Source organism: Branchiostoma floridae, chromosome 7 (assembly GCF_000003815.2).
Source record: "Branchiostoma floridae strain S238N-H82 chromosome 7, Bfl_VNyyK, whole genome shotgun sequence".
Lineage (NCBI taxonomy): Eukaryota > Metazoa > Chordata > Leptocardii > Amphioxiformes > Branchiostomatidae > Branchiostoma > Branchiostoma floridae.
In genome coordinates, this window is record NC_049985.1 from 9,494,179 (window position 1) to 9,513,853 (window position 19,675).

The 19,675-nt window shown below is 40.6% G+C and overlaps 2 protein-coding genes across 28 annotated transcripts in view; one reads left to right on the forward strand and one right to left on the reverse strand.

Moving 5' to 3' along the window:
* The first annotated feature begins 289 nt into the window (after positions 1 to 289).
* On the forward strand, positions 290 to 2,104 carry LOC118419437. Its single transcript, XM_035825803.1, has 3 exons — positions 290 to 525; positions 1,043 to 1,159; positions 1,353 to 2,104. The coding sequence occupies exons 1-3, from the start codon at positions 381 to 383 to the stop codon at positions 2,102 to 2,104; spliced, it is 1,014 nt and encodes a 337-aa protein (XP_035681696.1). The 5' UTR covers positions 290 to 380.
* A 495-nt stretch (positions 2,105 to 2,599) lies between these two features.
* LOC118419051 (rho GTPase-activating protein 26-like) overlaps positions 2,600 to 19,675 on the reverse strand; it is a 49,947-nt gene continuing 32,871 nt past the window's right edge. For 3 of the 27 annotated variants that reach the window (XM_035825289.1, XM_035825307.1, XM_035825288.1), the window contains 20 exons: positions 19,098 to 19,138; positions 18,906 to 18,962; positions 17,071 to 17,149; positions 16,216 to 16,269; positions 15,514 to 15,553; positions 14,100 to 14,225; positions 12,333 to 12,395; positions 11,818 to 11,892; positions 11,514 to 11,595; positions 10,941 to 10,967; positions 9,372 to 9,430; positions 8,936 to 9,041; positions 8,184 to 8,343; positions 7,686 to 7,947; positions 7,370 to 7,531; positions 6,680 to 6,725; positions 6,331 to 6,360; positions 5,507 to 5,605; positions 5,055 to 5,134; positions 2,600 to 4,804 (listed from right to left, as the gene is read on the reverse strand). In XM_035825289.1, the coding sequence (XP_035681182.1) occupies positions 4,716 to 4,804; positions 5,055 to 5,134; positions 5,507 to 5,605; positions 6,331 to 6,360; positions 6,680 to 6,725; positions 7,370 to 7,531; positions 7,686 to 7,947; positions 8,184 to 8,343; positions 8,936 to 9,041; positions 9,372 to 9,430; positions 10,941 to 10,967; positions 11,514 to 11,595; positions 11,818 to 11,892; positions 12,333 to 12,395; positions 14,100 to 14,225; positions 15,514 to 15,553; positions 16,216 to 16,269; positions 17,071 to 17,149; positions 18,906 to 18,962; positions 19,098 to 19,138 (1,737 nt within the window). In that variant the 3' untranslated portion in view covers positions 2,600 to 4,715. The remainder of the gene's footprint in view (positions 4,805 to 5,054; positions 5,135 to 5,506; positions 5,606 to 6,330; positions 6,361 to 6,679; positions 6,726 to 7,369; positions 7,532 to 7,685; positions 7,948 to 8,183; positions 8,344 to 8,935; positions 9,042 to 9,371; positions 9,431 to 10,940; positions 10,968 to 11,513; positions 11,596 to 11,817; positions 11,893 to 12,332; positions 12,396 to 14,099; positions 14,226 to 15,513; positions 15,554 to 16,215; positions 16,270 to 17,070; positions 17,150 to 18,905; positions 18,963 to 19,097; positions 19,139 to 19,675) is intronic. The other 24 variants (XM_035825297.1, XM_035825291.1, XM_035825304.1 and 21 more) reach the window with 24 other exon arrangements.

Below are 19,675 nucleotides of genomic sequence, written 5' to 3' on the forward strand. Positions count from 1 at the left end.
GGTGATAGGCTTTGACCAGTGCGTCTTGCGGCAGATCCTTCGGTGGCTAATGGACACTCCTTGACCGGATTCACTCCTTGAACAGCTTATGATACTATCTTATGCCACAGTAGGATCTGCTTGGAGATAACCAAGGATGGTACCTAGGATAAAGGCAGAGAAGACCACACTACACAAGCCAAATGTCCCGTTGTTTGGTTTGTAGGGGTTCTACAAACTTTGTTTACTTCAAAACGAACCTCTGTTCTAATGTTCTATCAAGAACGTCACAAATGGGCGTGACGCCTGCGCATTCCGCCACGTTCGAACGTTTTCGAATGCGATCTTGAAAATCTTGTGATTCTCATCATTTCCTTGAGTTTCCTCACATCTCTAAAGAAATGGCGATGCCTGCGGGAGAGTTTGGCCAGGGTGATGACCAGAGGGAGGGACGGCAGGCTCGGGCGGAGCGTCCGGGCAGCTTTGAAGTCCTGACATCCCTGCTGGGTCCTGTTGGTGTGGAACTGAATCCCGCCAAGAGTCATGGTTAGTCATGTGTGACACTCACTGTCACTTACATTCGGACATCGAGGTAATTCATCTCCATCAAAACGTTTCTGTTCAACAATTGTTAGATATTAGTCGCCTTGATTGTGTGATGTGGAAATTTGATCACAGTTCGAGCGGAACGACGGTGTTTTTTTGTTTGTTTCCGTAGATATAACAGGCACTGAGAATGGCCGTCGTCCGAAATCATCCAAGGAGCGTCCGGGCATCTTTGAAGTCCTGACGTCCCTGAGTCCAGTTGGTGTGGAACTGAATCCCTCTCAGAGCCATGGTTAGTCACGTGTGACACTCACTGTCACTAGTAGTGACTCACTAACATTGGGACGCCGAGGTAATTTCATCTCCATCAAAGTAGTACTACGCTTCTGCTCCACAATTGTTAGCTAGTAGTCGCCTTCTGCTCAACAATTGTTAAATAGTAGTCGCCTTGATTTGTGATTTGGAGGTTTGGTGACAGTTCGAGCGGAACGACGGTGTTTTTTGTTTGTTTCCGTAGATACTGGCACTGAGAATGACCGGCGTCTGAAATCGTCCAAGGAGCGTCCGGGTATCTTTGAAGTCCTGACGTCCCTGTGCCCCGTTCGTGTGGAACTGGATCCCACCCAGAGCCATGGTTAGTCACGTGTGACACTCACTGTCACTATTAGTGACTCACTAACATTGGGACGCCGATCGAGGTATTTCATCTCTATCAAAATGCTTCTCCTCAACAATTGTAACATAAGATAACAGTCACCTAAGTTTTGTGATTTGAAAATTTGAAAACAAAAGAACGACCGGAACGACGGTGTTTTTTGTTTTCGTAGATACTGGCACTGAGGATGGCCGTCGCCTGAAATGGTCCCAGGAGCGCCGCGTCTCCGTGGCGAAGAAGTTGAACACGGTCCTCCGAGCAGCAACCGAGAAGATCGTTGCCAACGCCAAAGCCAAGCAGAAGAACGGTGACGTGAATGGCCTCACCGGTGACACCCAGGGTCGGATTGTCCGTCGGGCCGCCCGTCCTTCCCGCAGAGTCAAACAGACTGCCTCAAGGAAGGCCAGTGCTACCGGCGACTCAAAAGCCCGTCGAAAGCCTCAGAAGAGGAACGCCGACGAGTCTGAAGCCGACTCCCGACGACAGCCTCAGAAGAGAAAGGCAAGTGCTGCCGCCGACTCGAAATCCCGTGGAAAGCCTCAGAAGAGGAAAGCCGACGAGTCTGAAGCCGACTCCCGACGACAGCAGCAGAAGAAGAGAAAGACACAGAAGGCACCTGAGGGCGCACCGCCAGGCACGTACTACGACCCCCGCCTGTCACGAGTGGCCCCCATCTACCATGACGTGGTCGCAGGAGAGAAAGTCCTAGTCAACTACATCGCCGACGATCCCTGTCCGTGGGAGTCGCCAGACGAGTTGGTCCCAGGGCCTTGTCAGGGAGCCGTCACACCCGACAACTACTTCGACCGGTACGGCCGCATCAACTACTGGTACCGGATCCCGGAGGAGCAGGAAACCTGGGACCTGCTGACCAGTGCTGCCCGTAAGCTGAGGCGGTTCAGCAGGCGTAGCCGTAGGCGCTGAGAACTTCTGCAACATGAACTCATGACACGCAATCGCAAGTTTGCGACGATCTCTTTTGATAAAATGAAACTGAATGGAGTACGTATATGATACTCCTTTTAAAAAGTATTTATATTTATATAAAAAGACATAGTTTTACTTCTAGCTATTTTTGTACATAATCTCAGAGTACAGATGTCCTCCTCATCCAAAATTTGATGTATACTGACAGTAATTAAAATATCCAAATACGCACAATCACTGAAGACGCTTTTATCAACACTGCCCTATGATGCTGGGTGAAGTAAACTGTACGAACAAAGTGAGAAGAGTGGTGGAAAACATTTGAATTCAAGAAGACCATGTGGTGGCTCATGGCATGTATTTAAATGCAGGAGTCTCAACACACAAGCCTGAAATAGGCTTATACCAGTTTATATGATGTACACATGATCAAATATGAACAAATGTCAAATTCATAGAAATAGGACACGAGAGCAACAGATACAAGGCAGGTGGATTCTGGAATTAGGTTTATTTCTCCATTCACATTGTCTGCAGTGTGGCTGTGCTTCTCCTACATCAGTGTATCAACATGGATAGTAAAAATAGTTTCCACTCTTTTCTTGTCTTTTGTGTGTTCTCTTTACATGTACATTATCATAATTATATACGTAAAACAATTATCTTAAACCAATAATAAAATATGTCTTATGAACTGACCCTGTCTGTGCACTAGTGTTACATAAACAGGTACTAGTAATCAACAAAGGTCTAGTCCATGTATCATGTGCATAGCACTACAATAGTTGGACTGAACAGTTGAAACTTATGGAGATGTCCACGCTGATGCCAACACTACAGCTGGAATACAATGTAGGAAAACACAGCCATTCATATGTCACTTCAATACACATTATACACTATACATTCTATTCATTAGTCCTGGAAATATGGGTATATACACCTTGCCAAGACATATCCAACACTAGGTCAAAACAGCTTCTCTTATAGAAAGTTTCTCAACGTGACATCTCATTATGAGAAGTACAGAAACGATGATGGCAAAAATCAAACTAAATCAAGCCAATGTACAGACACTTGAAAAGAAACTTGAACAATATGTTCAACAATAATAATATACATACATTTAAACTTACATACAATCAAGAGAAGAGGGAATGAAAGATGAAATGTTGAAGAATGATGGAGATTTTCGATCAGCACCAAAGTTCACTACAGTATTTCCTCTGTGTATGTACAGGAAAGACACACCAATGTGTACATTGTATTTTCTGTCTTTACAAAGGAAAAGCAAATCTACAGTCAATTTTCAGAAAGCCATGACTTGAATGCTTTGGAAAAAATGATTACTATAAAGTGTAATCTATAAGTGTATCATCAACTCATAAATTATCGCAATCTTGAATCTTAGCAGTCAAGAAATACTGATACTGATAGAGTGTAACTCTTTCTCAAACCATCATGGTTCTAATCAATTATAGTTCTCTATTGTGCTTTACTTAGTACATAATATATTGTATTTATGACAAGCAAATCATACACATTTGTAGACAAATAATAATTGGTCTGATGAACGTAATATATTTCAACATTACAGAAGTGAGATAGGGATATCCATCATACATTCATACTGTAAATGTTCATAATTAAACATGTGTAAAAGCTTTATTTGTTCTTCCCTCATAAAATGCCTCTTGTACAGGCAAGCAAATGGAACTTCCCATAACTACAATTACATAGGAAAGTTTGCATTGTTTGTTTTCACTGCATCCAAACCTAAGGCAATAAAGTTTCCAATAATCTACCAATGTACCAATCCTTCTAGAGCCTCATATCTTACACAGTCCTGACATATCCCTTAGGCTGTACAAGAAACAGACACACATTTCTACCAGGTTGTTTCTAGCCCTATGTTTATTATCCTTACACCTTGCCTTCTGTACATAAGTAGCAGCGTACTGTAGAGAGTGACCCCACCCAACCCCTGCCATGAGATACACAGAGGCGCTTTGCTGTAGCTTTATTTATCACTGTTGCCATGTCATGCACACATTTTTACACACCAGTATGTAAGCCCCAAACTGTTAACAGGAAGCTGTGCCAACAGGTTGCTTTCTCTTGTAATTTCTCTATCTATTAGTGAGTCTGAGTTTAACACACCAACCTTTTCATCTGGAGTCTTCCTCTAAGCACTAACCATCCCAAGCATATTTAGTGTAGGGGCTGAGCTGATTGGCAAATGGCAGTGACAATGTAGATGAAGGGGTGTAGCTTATACATGTTGTACCTGTCCTTGGTGCTGAAGTTTTTGTGTTCTTGCAAATATTTGGTAAAATGTCTTTGTACACATGTGTACGATAAAATTATGTTTCTACTGTACAAGGGTAACTGCTCTGGTGGGACTGAATGTCTTCAGAGGTGTATGTAGTAGTTGAACACAGCCGTGGCAGTTCTACACACATTCCAAGAACAAACAAGTTCCATCTTCAGGGTCTATCACCCAGGGAGGGTTGTCTTCCTTATGGTGTTGTTGCGTCTCAGGTACAAAGACAAAGTGGTTCAGTTTAAGAAGTAGAGACAAGTAAGATCCTAAAGAACACAAGCAGTGCTAGAAGGGTTCCACATAGTTCTCAGGTAGAAGTCCTTTCTTCCCATCCAGCCAGCCTTCCAACCAGCCTGGCTCATTAGAAGGTTTCACTACAGAAAAAATATGCAGACAAAACCTGTTTCAGAAAACTGACACATGTAGACTATCATATCAGCACACTAAACACAGTGCATGTGAAATAAAAAATGCAATTGCAAGAAAATTGTTCATTTTGTGACCTTCTCCCAGCCATTTGATCAAGGCTAACATCTTACTTAAGTGTACTGTATTTATTCTATCCTATTAAACACATCTACATCCCACCGCCATCAGGTACTGAACAGAAACTGCATGACCCACCATTGTATATGATCTGTCCTGGTCTGAAGGATAACTCCTGCTCATTCTCCCCCTCACAGGCGTACAGAGCTTTCACACATCTGGGGAAAAATAAACAACAGTTGGCAAACAGCTGTACAGAAAAAAAGTGCAGTAAGATGTTATAGCTTGTATATTCATAGGTGAGTTTGAGACTAACTTCAATCATTGATTCAATCATTGTTCTGACAAAAAAAGAACTGTTTTCTGCACAATGCCACATAACTTGGCCAAGTAGGTTGTATGAGTTGCAAAAGTGGATGCAAGTTACAAGATTTACTAAAATAAGTACACCTTACACCTTAAACCTAGCCATGTTCATGTTTTCTGTGTCTAGTTTGCAAAAAAAATACATGGAACACTGCCCTAGTTACATAAAGATCATTTCAGAGTTAAAGTTAAGAAGCCAAATTTGCAGATCAGACCCAACTCACTTGGACTTGAGCCTGGCCATGGGTGCGGGCGCGCCGGATGTCTGGTTCTGGGCAGGTCTGGATGAGGGAGGACTGGGAGTCAGACTAGCTGTTAAACAACTGAGAGAGACACGGACAGAACAGGGAGGAAAAGAAGCTCAGAATCACAGATACAACTACACACAAGAACAGACTCCTGCTCAATTACTGGAACACATCCAGACTCCTGTCTGATTTGAAGCCTCCATGGCAAGAGGAGAGGGTATTGCAGATTAAAAGCATGGCAGGCATGCAGGATGGCTAGGAGATAGAAAACACCACATAGGAGGAAGTCTTGAAGTATTTCTATTCATAGTCATCACCAGGGTCCTGGAAATTAGCCAGGTTTTCATTAGGGTAATCAATAAAGTGCAGGATGAAGTCACATTACACGTTTCAATCTGGCTTCATCCCTACCAAAGAGTGGAAGTAGAGGCTGCAGTACGATATTACATGGAATGAAACACATGAACCAAAGAACCCAATCACAGCTGCATTCACCACAACTCATGCAGAAGAGCAGAGAGATTTTCCATTGATGCGCAAGGAAGACGACGTGCGTAACATGGCATACATGCATTCTGAAAGGGAGAAAACCTTACAAATGGACCACATGCTTAAAAGACATTAGAAATTAAAGGATTGGTCAGTTGAAGATGGAGGTAGCATGAAATGATTAGTGATGTGGAAGACGATTTCTTTTACAATTGTTTACAACTTCCAACAAATATGTATGAATCATGGAACTGAGCAGGGCATTGCTTTACAAGCACACGTACGGGGCCGACCGGCCATGCCCTACTTACACGAACTTCCTGGGGTGTTTGGTTTTCCTCCTTTTGACCGCATTTGTAACAACAAGACGTACAATCTTAGGACATAAATCCACCACGTAAAAAACAAGTCCAAAACCAAACTCTTCCAGAATAATCCAACAGATTTTCTGACAATTATATGCATATGATGTACAAATTTTTTTGATGTCATTCTTTTACAACTTTCAATGAATTTCAAATTTTTAAACAATAAAGAATTTAAAAAAATTAAACAAATACACACCACAATTTGAACTTAAAGAAATAAAATAAAATGGCAAAAAAAATGATAAAAACAAAGATCTCGGGATAAAATATGGGAAGCTGAAGAAGTACTCACAAAGGTTCTGGCTTGGTACTGGGCTGACAATTCTGGTTCTGGTTTGCTGTTGGGATAAGGAAAAATGTGTTATTGAATGGGTCTGGCAAGAGATTCACACTGACAACACAGGCTCACATGATGGCACATCTAACATGAATCTACCATTTCCTCACAATCTTAACACTTGAGAAAGAACAGCGTTTGAGGAACATGCATCTATATGCTTGCAAAAGGACATGCCAGAGTCTTATTCACATGCAGAGATGCAGTACTATTCCGATTTCAATCTCAGTAAATGTAAACTTCCGATACCAGCAGAAAAGTATGAAAATTAAAAGTGGATGATGCAAAAAAGGTAGGCATGGACAAGAAAGTCCAGCTAGGAACAACAGAAGACAAACAAGCTGTTAGTTTGCTATGAGTGGTCAGTGGAATCAGTGCTATCAATGGAAGGAGGGAACTTGTTACACTGATCAAATCAGTCAGTCATGAAGAGTTAGTGGGCAATCTTGATTGTCACTGATAGATTCCCATTTGTGTGTATTTTTGTCAAAATAATTAGCAGATAGTTGAGCAAGGTTGTTAGAAAAGCTCTTGCAAAAACTGAGTGGACTCCTCGCAGTTATTATTGTCAGCATAATCAGTGAAACATTTGTGGGATAAGTGCTGATTTGTGACTGTCCACCAGTGACGCCAGGACTGACTCACAGGACAGATGGAGAGAGGAGTAGACAGGGTTGTTGAGGTGCGTGCCTCCCTGCAGCCTGGTCAGCTGTGGGCTGGACTGGGATGACTGCGTGTCGTTCGACGATCTGGAGATCAGCGATTCCGAACTGCTGCTGTGGGAGTTGCTGTACGCGCCTGAAGAATCTGGGAAGGACAGACAACATTCTTACTTAGCTGTGACACAGATAAATACAAAAGTACAAATACTGTTACATATTCAATGATAAAAGCAATCAACACATTCTGATTGGACAAATCGACTTTCAAACAACAAAAGAAAAGAGACAGAAGGACCCACTTTCTGTAGACTTGGTAGTTGAGTTGGTCCTGGTGGGAGACCTGGGTGCAGGGGTGGGGTTAGGGCTGTACATCCCCACGGGTCGGTTGGCTTTAGTGGGCTTGGCGGAGGCTGGGGGAGGGGCCGGTGGGGCTGCAGTGGGAGGTGGGACTGATGGCATCGGGAACTGGGCATTTTTGGCAACTTCCCGAGGGGAGGCCACTGGCAGAGCTCTGGTCCCTCGATAGGACAGCTCCTGGCCTTCTGGTGCTGTCTTAAAAATCTGAAGGAAAGAGCAAAAAGGTGTCATTTATTATTTCTCAAAAGACATCTGACAGAGCAAAAAACATACAAATGAAGGAAAGGTGTCATTTATCATTTGTCAAATGTTCAACAGTTGTCTGACATACTTGAAATGTATTGTTGGCAAGATTTTAACATGAAAAGTAAACCATGGAAGAAAGGTAAACATCTTAAAGCTCCATGTAGGTCAGCAGGACAAGGTTTAAAATGACATACCTGTTCATGGTTGGATATGAGGATCTCCACGATGATGTTCTGGAACTTGATGTCCATGATGGCGGCAACCGTCTCCTCTGCTGGTCTCATCAAGGTGGGGCCGAACACCACGCCCAGGTTTGGCTTGGACATCAGGTTTTTCTTGGAATGATTTGCAACACTGCAGGTGTCACAACAGAGACCATCACTATAGATACCATGAAACCCTCAAAATTCAAGGTTAACTACAGGCTATGAGTGACCAATCACTGGTAAACTTAGTATAAATGGTCAAGACGAATTATCATGGAAGCTCATCTGTGTTGGTAGTAATTATATTACAATGGTAACCTTTATTTTAACACAAATGTCATTAGTATTGATTCTAAAGAAGCCGACGGTGGTCATTGAAAATTTGATCCATGTATACCTTTGTGTTGAAAGAAAGTTAAGCATTGTACTAAACTCTAAGACAAAGACCAAACTGCTCTATCGGTACTTTTCCAAGCAACTTCCGCTAAAGTTGAAGTTCTTTTACATGTGTTTCTTGGCATGTGATCTTAATCTCACAACACAGTATGTGGACCAATATAGAGTTCAAACTCCCAGGCACCTTTGACCCTCTGCTGGTATCAGGAAGTCAGATTCTGAGAGGAAAAGTTGGAGTTCCTCGACAAGAATAAATTTTGTCTTGTAGTAGATCAACAGTTCTCTAATTAATTGATTAACAACAGTCATAGTGGAAATGGGAGGAACTGCAGTGAGATACCCACTTGAGTAAGTGACCAATCAGCATGTCCAGCATCTCAAAGTTGCTCTCAGGCAGCTGATGCACCAGCCTGTGGATGTCGTTGATCCTCAAGGTCCTGGACTCTTGCTCTAAACAAACAAACAAACAAACAACAACTTGTTAAAACTAGCATTTAAGATAGTTAATACCGGTAGCCTGTCTTGATAGCATTGACAATTTTGTTCATATCTTTAGCTAGCGCTAAAACTTGTCCACATACTGACACTTTACTTGATAAGCCTAACAATACATATCATACCATCACATGACCTAATATGACCTAATGGATATTTGCTCATGTTTGTCTTTCCACTCTCAAAAGAGGAATATCCCTTCAATCAAAGGCAGTGGAACTACTGATTAATGTACATATTGTATATAAGGGTATGTATTAGTACATGAAGTATCGTAATACTTACTTGCTGCATTTATAAACTCTTGGTGTAGCTTGAATGTCAGTAGTGGTTCAGGTAACCCTCTGGAATGGACAAGCTAATATTAGTTTTGAAAAACATTCACTTTTGAGTGAGTTTTCATCAATTACATTGTGTTTCTGGAACAAAACTAAAAGCAAAATAGAGGAACATTTACTTCTTACATAGATAAGTCTGAGTGCTGATAATCCTTTTTGTCCTAAAGGACAACTTAAGGTTCTATCATAGTGTGGTGGGCACATTGGAAAAGCATTAGTACACTACAGTGTACTGACATAGAAAGTGATTTCTGAGATTATCGCATATCGTCGATAGCTAAAAATGTTCTTGCTGTACAAAAGCAAACCCCCAGAATTTTCACGTTTGTAAAATATGCTTTCACTTAAGGCACAAAACTACAGAAATGAATATCAAATTCTAAACTGATATGTCTGGCTTATTCCTACCAACGTGAAGTGCAAACGAAAACAGGACAGTTATGTAGACAGACAGGCACAAGCATGCAAGCAAGCAAAGTTCTACCTGTGCTTCTGCACATATTTTAGTGTGCACACTACATGTGATAAATCATAACATACCAGATACAAAAGTTGGTGGTGGTGAGTTGACATGACTTGATATGAACTACCTTTTGCAGAACTATGCCTGAATCACTTTATAGTACTGAGGACAAGTAATGCAGCAATAGACTGATCCCGTCAACGTGTCAACAATTTCACCAATGATGGCATGGCAATTAGTGATTTGACCAAAAGTGACTGCATGTGTGTCCAATAATTGCATTTTATGCTTTTATTTTGCATTTCTATGTTTTGTTTCATGAAGGGGTTGGGCTAGATTTTGAATGGTTATCTTCAATTTTCCTACAAAGAAACTTACACTTTCTTCATCTTGCTTGCATAATGTCTGGCAATATTTGGTATTTACTATTATGTTTCAGCTGATTTCAACCAGAAAGTGAGTGTAAACACAACAGTGTGCATCTTATCTTGATTTTTCTACCCCTGGTAGAACTACAAGTGAACCAGCAAAGTTATATCATCCAGGAAAACTGTACTAGATGCTGCACAAAGGCAAACAAGAGTTTGTATATGAACCCTCTCACATTTCGCTAGGTTACATAAAGATTAAAAACAAGAAAGACAATGTTACACTTAGACTTACAGACACTTGCAAATTAAATGTAGGAAGCCTGACACAGGGCAAGATGTTATAAAGATAATGGTGTTTTCACTAATTTTAGTAATTCTAGTCATTGTAGACTGCTTACAGAATTGTCCATTGTGAGCAAGACAAATCTTGTAACACATTAATTTGCTTCTGGTTAAGAGGTTGTGTTATTTGACTGTTGACTACCGGTAAAGCTCTTTTTTGTGCAAATTGCAAACTTATCTGGTTTAAGATGGATGAAATGCCTGTGTAGGGTAGTGGCGCAAATAAAACCAAGCCTGTCTAACTTTACACACGGCACCATAGAAAAAGATGTAAATGAAACAAAACCGTTGTGTTGTACTAGCTACCAACAGAGGACCAGAAGCACATGTGAGTACTCACACATTATGGAATGCACTCGATGGTGGGCTATAGCAGTCACAAACAATAGAACAATGGCAATTCAGTCAAAACCTTTTGGAACCAACCTGAACCAAAATGCAAGCAGGGTTGCCATTCTTCTTCATGCAATATCATAGCAATATTATTTGTTTTTTACCATTCTTTACATTCAGGTTTGACCCTACTGTCACATGTCACCAGTGCTAACAAAATGCACATTTCCTCCTTTGTTTATTAGTGTTAATACAACATTAAGTGCAGTAAGAAGCACATATATACCACAGCTTGGAGCATGGACATGAAGATGAGCTACAGAGACATACACTGGCAGTGAGAGTGAAGAACTCAGCAGACAAGGACACATGGTACACACACTGATGATAACGCACATGCTACAACATGGATATCACTCTATGTTAGCAACACATACATGTACATGCAACACCGAGAACCAACACAAACATAAACCAGTGCGAAATGTAAGCCTGTATCCTTTGTTGGTTTGTCTATCAAGAAACACAATCCACCTTGAACATACGACAAACTACTCCTGGTACTAAAAAGCCCCCCTACCTGAAGTAGTTTTTCAGCGCGCTGGTGATGGTTTTGATCTCGTACTCGTCCAAATCGACCTTGTCTGCTTTTCTCCTGTCTACTGAGGACACCAACAACAAACATGGGTTCATCAGTCACACGCATCAAAAGAGGAGAACTATGTCAGTCTTAAAAAGTGTATTGGGTTATGAGAGCATTTCTTCATGGTCTTCTTACAATCCATTCTACATTAGCATCACATGGTACTGAGACCCAAACTGTAAATGTCAAGATGAACAACAACATTTAGCAAAACTATACATCTCAAACCAGTGTTACATACCTAGACACAGTTCTGTTAGCTTCTTGACTTTCGAGTTGACGCCCACTACCCTGTACAGGCCCTGCTCCTCAATACCTGATGGGTAGACGGGAAAATCAGCGGAATAGAAGATGCAATCTTCAGGATACTGTACATGTGTAATGTTCTCCTACATGTACCTTCACCACTGAGGTAATATTTTTTACATTGTCTTTGTTGGCTGACTTTTTGCTTGGTAGGTTTGTGAAACACAAAAATGCAAGGTTATATTTTCATGTCTTTTGGTCTTCCTCCAGGTACTGCACTACAAGGTCCTACAAGCGATTGTTACACCAGTAAGCTCTACTGTAAATCTTGAAACTTCCAGTTTTCTTGGAGACCTCTCCATTGCAGATTCCTTACACCATGAATACGCCTTTCCAATGTGTTACGACTGCATTACAGAATTGTTTCAATCCTGAATTGTAAAATCGTAGAAAACTCCTACTGTGAAACAGAGCAACCGCAAAAGTAAATGGATTATCTCTAAAACGTACCTCTTGTCTCTATAGACTGAATACATCTCTTGATGAAGGTGAACCCTATGTCATTCAGCAAGTCTGTGGGAGGAGCAGTTCAGATAGTGACAAACAATATACACTTCAGTCCCATAACCAACATGTTATGCTGTTGCAGTACCAATAGCTGTTACAAGAGGGAGTTATTAATGAAACATGATGGAACCATACATTGGAGAGATATAAGAGAATTGTAAGTACGAGATTACCTAAAGAAAGAACCAAATCCCCCATTCACCATAAATGCATTGAACTATAATACTACATTGATCACATAGAGTGTAAAATGTTAAGCTGGCTAAACAAATATGCTGTGAGCACTGTTATGATTTCAAGATTTGTTGGCCAGATTTTAAAAACATTTTTTCTAATTTTTCTGTAGTTTGAGTCAGCATCTACTATCAACAAGACTACTTGCACTAATGGGGGATTCTAAAAAAATGTGGGTACAGTAAAAAAATATGTAATCGGTCACAGCTCTGTCATACAGATATGATGTTTAGTTTTCAGTCATATGTTACCATGGGCAACAAAGACATATGACCTAGTGGAAGAGTGGACCACTAACCAAATAATAACTTCAAAAACTGTTGTCTTTCAAAGGGTTGAAAACTAAACATCAGATCTGCTAGACTGCAATGGCCCATCACTTCCAGGGACAAACTACACATTGTTGATTAAAACATGTATCTAACAACAGTGGTAGTCAACACTGAACTGGACCACATGTAGGTGTGTTACAGGGAAGCCACAGTCCCCTGGTACATCATGACAGTTGGAACATGTTCTGATGCCCACTGCAAGGGCCAGGCAAGTCTAATCCTGCCCGTGGTGTTTGGACGGTGGGATGCTGGGAAGAACGTGAGGATTTGTCGGGACGGACTGCAGTGGGTATCAGGGTACTGTTGGGGCTCCTGGCAGGCACAGAACACAACGGGACTCTGTAGGGTTACTGTGGTGTTAGGGTTTACAGTACAGTACAGTACAGACGTCCTGACAGGGAAATATCTCAGTAATAGGTTTTTACATCAAGATGTTTGGTATACATGCTACAGGTAACCTTTGACAACATAACTGTCACTACAGATGCATATGCATGAATGCCCTTGGTATACAGTACATGTCTATCCATGGCAACAAAGTGTTAAGTTTGTATTGCAATGTGCTCTTCACTTAAGGTTCTTAAATACAATTGTTTGGTATGTTGGTGTACTTCTTTTACCCTTCCACTTTCAAATAACCCTTATCTGTTGCCAATACTAAACATATTACGTATTTTACTTTAGAGCATAACATCTGCACACACATTGATTCTGGTCTTTTTACAAATCAATTAAAAAAGGACATACCAGAGTGGTTGCATTGCTGAAAAATGTTCATGCAAACTGGATCTTGCATGCTTGCAAACTAGTACTATTCCCAAACGAGAGAGTATATAATATTTGTCATGAAACTATTAAAAAACAGGCAATACCCATATAAAAGTTTGCTGGCAGCTACGGTACATGTAAAATGTATATGTTGTCATGACTTGCCACAACTGTGCCATGGTGTCACACTTTCTCGTACAAAACTGTTTGCATTGCATCTGACTTACATGCAACAGCACAGAGCTAGTTTGAACAGATAACATTGCCATTGCTGTGGACGACAACAAAGCTAAAGCTACTGTTACAGCTAGGCTATGTGGACGATGGCCTGCCAGGAGTCCGAACAGCAACGGGGGACGAACACAGAGACACTAACCATGTCGGAGTACCATCCACCTGCACCCCGGAGAAGGACAAGTCTCCGTACCTGTGATTGACTCCACACTACTCTTCTTTGTGACTAAGAATGGCATTACATTCCAGACTGGAACAGGATAAGGTGCTGTGAATAAGGGTGGACAAACGGCCAAGGCAAGGACATAACATAGCAGCTGGTGGGGACGGCAATGGCAGGGCAACAGTCAAGCAGCTTTCAACCAAACACAACTCTGTAGCTTGGAATGTTTTCAGGACTGTTCCATCATTTTCTTTGAATCACAAATCACAGAGCGTTCTTGAAATTGGTATCTCAGAAAGGAGGAAAAGTTCTGTCAATCAGAATTACAAAGAAGGCTGTGCAATAATCCAAACAACTGACAGAAAATTACATTACAAAAAAAAGAAGAAAGAATCCTCTACTGGCTCTACGGCGACAACAATTTCTTAAATCATTATCATTCATGGCTGAGCTGTCCATAACTGTTGTTCTCCCATATTTACTAAAAATACAAAAATTATAGTCTAATGATTGTCATGGGCTTGGGTTTCGTCCTGACAAAAATAAACACAACAAAAAAACCAAGGGGGGTTAACAATGTGTTAGTGCAAGTAGTCTTGATGAATAAGGTAACCCATAACTACAGCATGGTGCCGACACACACCGCACCATAGCAACGACCTCTGACCTTGTGACCCAACAAGGTTCTTATCCCGGAAGAACGATCGAAAATAACTTCTAGGACTGGAATCTGTAACATGGTATTGGTTAACAACCCTGGGTTTAACAGTTTAGTTATGAACGTGCTAGTTATTGACAGGTTAAGTTACCGATGAAGCCATGCAGTGATGTCTGGTTAATGAATATGGACATGCACCAGTGAACAGTAACTTTAACTTCGTGATTTGTGCAAAATTAACAGCATGCCATTATGAATGACCTGTGAACAGAACTGAAACTTTGTGAAAAAGAAGGACTTAGCACCCAAGACACCAGCAAAACTAAACAATTAACATCAACGTTATAGACTATGTAATAAATCAAAATTACAACAAGCACTTTATCCGTCTTATGTCAAATTACTGTCTACTGCATGCAAATATATGAATGATAACACTACATTATATTACATGAGAAATTAGACAATCTATAAATCATCAGTAAATATATGAATCAGCTGTGACATAAAACCAGGAATGGTCAGACAGATGACATCACAAATGGAACACAAACAAACTAGCAATGTGCAAAAGGAATTCCCCGAACACAAAGGTGAAAACTTAGGATGAACAGTTAAACTTTTTGGTAATTTCTCTTTGGAATCTACAACTTTTGGTTTCCAATGGCTGTCCAAATTAGCGATTTTACAATGTTGATATACATGTAGCAATATCCCTATCTCTTGTCAACTTACTTTCTTCAGTTGAAGATGGCGTACCAGGCACTTGGTAGATCTGAAATGAGATAACAAGTGATTGAATCAAGAGTCACAGGCATAGTCCATTAAGTATTAGTCAGTGAGGGAAGATGTAATGGCCATTTCAAACACTTGCTTGAGTGGGACAGGCTGCACTCTGGTGAACCTGGTTTCCTCCCAGGAATAGAAACCAGGGACTCAACAGAGTCTGGCAGAGAAATGCCTTTTGTTGTTGGAAGATTTCAATGATAATTTTAAAATTTCCTGGGATAATAAAATATCACCTGCTGTGTGTAAGAAACTGATTCTCTCTGCAGTTTCCATGTCCAAGTACTGGATCGTGATGCTGTGTAATTGATAATTACAAAGTCTACAGATGGACAATTTTGGGCTTCTTCCATGGATATTGTTTTTGAATGGCCCTTACATGTACCTGTTAAAGTATAGGTATTTCCACCACAACCACAACAAGCAAAACAAATGAAAAAAGGAAAATGATGGAAATAAAAGAGAGTAAAGGAAAATAAAATAAAATACAAAAGAAATTCAAACCAAGATCACGAGAAAAAAAATTCATTACTCCCAGTTATTAGTGTGAGCCCCTTTTCAAGTTGCCAAACCGGGGAGGCCAATTTCAGGTGAGATTACCGTTAAGCCTGACATGATTGAGTCACACAGGTACAAACGTGTCTAAGGTACCTTATGTCGGTATTCAGGTGGAGGCTGATAGGGCCCAATCTGAAAGAGTAACGACTTTAACGATCATTAACTATACGTTTTATTGGATATTTACACACTCTACATATATTCTCTTTTCATGCCACGGTTTTGGAAGATTTAAAAAAATGAAAAAGAAAAAACTAAACAAAAAATTATGAAAAAATGCTGTACATGTTGATGGTGGAAAAAATCTCTTTGTTACTGTGTTTTGATTAGTTTATCTAGTCATTAGTTACTACAAAAAGGATCCCAAAAGTTGTGAAGAACCATGATGCCTAAGATATAGCAGTAATGATGCGTGACCATGCAGCAGGTGGGAAGCGGGTACTGATGACTGTGAGGCATGATGAAGCACATTAGCCTAGTACAAGCCTAGCAAACGTGACTCATAATGTTCCCCCTAATCATACCCTGGACCACCATGCTCAACATAGGGACATTTCTGTGAGACCTGCTTAGAGCAGTATCACCATTCCTGTTTTCCAACAACCAGTTAGAGGATCAGATCTGAGTGATGAGTTGAACAGGTTGGAAACAGTTATTGGTGAACCTACTGGTGAATAAAATAAAGTCTTTCAATCAGTGACTGATCTCACATCACAATCCAAGCAGTTTTGGGAGAAGATTTTTCTTGTAAGAGCTAGTCTAAACTAGCTTGGGTACCTGCTGATTATTACCGGGCCTGGTCTGGAAAACCAGAATGGGCCATATTAATCAAATAGTTCCCAGGCTGAGCCTAAACAGATAGAAAAGCTGGCTGTTCCAAGACTATGATTGGGGAAACACTATTGAGTGTGCATGCATTATGTATGTATGTTGTACAGAGGAACTTACTGGTTCCTTGCCATCCATGGCCTCTAGCCACGCCTTTCTGTCGTCCTCAGACATGGCCTGTACAGTGATGGTCGTGGCCCTGCAGATAAAAACATCATGTCTTATTATCTGTGTTCACTGGTTAACTGATCTCATAACTACAGACAGGGATCTAAAATAAGAAACATCTGACACTACCAGCATGTTTAACTTCCTTTGCAACTTGGACCAATAGTATAACTCATAAACTGTTAAAGTGAAAGGACGACTGGGTTCAACTGTCATTTGGTACATTATCCCCTCTTCTCCCCCAAGTGTACATGCATGGCCATACATGTACCCCATAATGGCAGAATACTTAAGCTGCTTCTGAGCAGAAAGGTAGTTTCATCACCTAGCTAGCACAAGGAGACACTTATATCCAAGCCACAGCTACATGTATGTACCACAAGACCTCTAACACTAGTAAAAGGGCTTTTCAGCTTTGACCTCTTGGCCTACACTTACTACCATTATAGTATACAGTGATGCTTGCTTACAGCATATTCTGGCACACCTGGTTATTGTGGTGTTACAAGCTTGGACACACTGGCTTGGCCTAGTTCTTTCATTTAGAATAAAAGCCAATCTTACAATTGACCAACAGGAAAAAAAGACAGCACCTCACAACAACTTAAGTAACTACAAATTATGGCTATAAAATGTTAAGAACAGCAGTACCACAGGTAATGATGGAAGAAGAGCAGCTACAGCTGGGTCCTAATTTACTTTCATACCTTACTACTGGTCCATGTCGAGTTTGTTTTGATTACCTTCAATAGAAGTTGACTCAATAGGAGGCAGATCCAATGAAACATCACAGGGCAGCACCAAGCTTTATTCTATATATCCCCAGACACCACACTCCAACGACCACAGTGTATGCGGGTGATCATTAAACAACAGGGCTTTTCCGCCACTCTTTCAACTTGGTTCTATAATGATCTAGGTATGCCACTAGTACTAAAAGCACATGGCTGACAGGTTCTTGACAGTGATTGATTGTAAATATTTTGGTTCAACAGCTGAAATCGTGAGCTGACGATGGGTTGTTTAAACAATTACATCAACAGATGGGGGGGTCAGGGAAATACAAAATGAGGATTTTACCTATTAAATACTACAAACATGGCTTACCAAGACATGCCAAACTTTATCATTGATTTCTCCTTGTACAGATGATAAAGTGATAAGGTACCCAGGTGAGAAAGACAGGTGTCCAAGTGTCTTATATACCCAGATAAGGTTACCTGGGCTGTTTTGTGTTTCCCAATCTTTCATCACAACAATCTAACCTGACACAGTGGATACAAGGATGGGGAACGGAAGTGATATGCTACAGAGCTCTCTTAGTATCCGCTTTCCAAAGACTGTTACCATAAGGATAGAACAAATGATACATGGATATGGACAAATGGATGCTATAACTTACTTGTTTATTTCTTCTTTGCTTCTAATAGGTGCAGGTGTAATTGACAACTGTGTATGTTTGATTCTAAACTTGGTGACCCTGCACTCTTTGTTTTATCAATAACTTAAAATGATAAAAGTTATGTTTACATTTTTTTCATACAGGTCCTATCATACATTACAGCCTACACATACATGTATGCATACATAAAAGTGAGAAATAATTTGTCTTTACCACCGGTGAACAAGATCTCTTTGGAGATATCAAACATTAAGTTTTTCCCCAGTGTCCCTTTTATTTCGACTTAAACTTTTAAGTCTATTGAACAGATGACTAGATATTATGACACAAAGCAGAGGAAAGAAATACTAAGTTGTAAATGTAAGGAAACAAGACTCAAGCTTACTTGTCATTGGCCATGATGTCGAAGCAGAACCTCTTGTCTATGGAGTCTGACATTCTCCTGTGGAAGAATACACATGATTTCTCCTGAGTACAACAATCACACACATCATAAACCCTACTGTTACCGGGATGAAAAATCAATAATCCAGAAATCAGTCTAATGCGACTAGAAGACTTTAGTGTGTCCACATACCTTACACAGGACTTGAGAATTATTGTTTCTGTGCTGCTGGTCTGGAATATGAAAGAGCAAGTTGTGAAATGAATGGTACAAAACAGAACACAGCCTACAGCCTACTCACTGTAAGTGCTATGAAGTAGACAGTTGATATTTACCCCTGAGATATTAAAACTTTCCTGTTTAGCTGTTGCTCTTGTTAAGGAGACCATGAAACACTGTTCAAAGCTGTAGATATACAAAACACAGTTACATACCCAAACTGTATTCACAACTAACAACTGACGGCTTTCAGGTCATGGCACAGGTAGTCAATCCAGTGCATGTACTACACCTCCTTTGCCACTGTTGGCAATGGAAGTCAACTGGGACAAAGGGACAAAGTCCAAGACAGTGTGACGCAAAGATTTGTCGTCTTTTGTGTGGCCAAGGATTACATACTGCATTCCAAAACTGTTGAAACAGTTACAGTACAAAACAAGCTGAATCCAGTCTCCAAATAGTTTTTACATGGACTGCCACTGGCGGTGGCAACTGGCTAGAGCTGGAATGTTAGCCCTCGATAACCAGATCATTAAATCTGCATTAGTCTG

Coding starts and splice junctions, on each gene's coding strand:
- LOC118419437 (XM_035825803.1), top strand. CDS start 381: ATGGCGATGCCTGCGGGAGAGTTTGGCCAGGGTGATGACCAGAGGGAG. Junction 526..1,042: donor GAATCCCGCCAAGAGTCATG/GTTAGTCATGTG, acceptor TTGTTTCCGTAG/ATACTGGCACTGAGAATGAC. Junction 1,160..1,352: donor GGATCCCACCCAGAGCCATG/GTTAGTCACGTG, acceptor TTGTTTTCGTAG/ATACTGGCACTGAGGATGGC.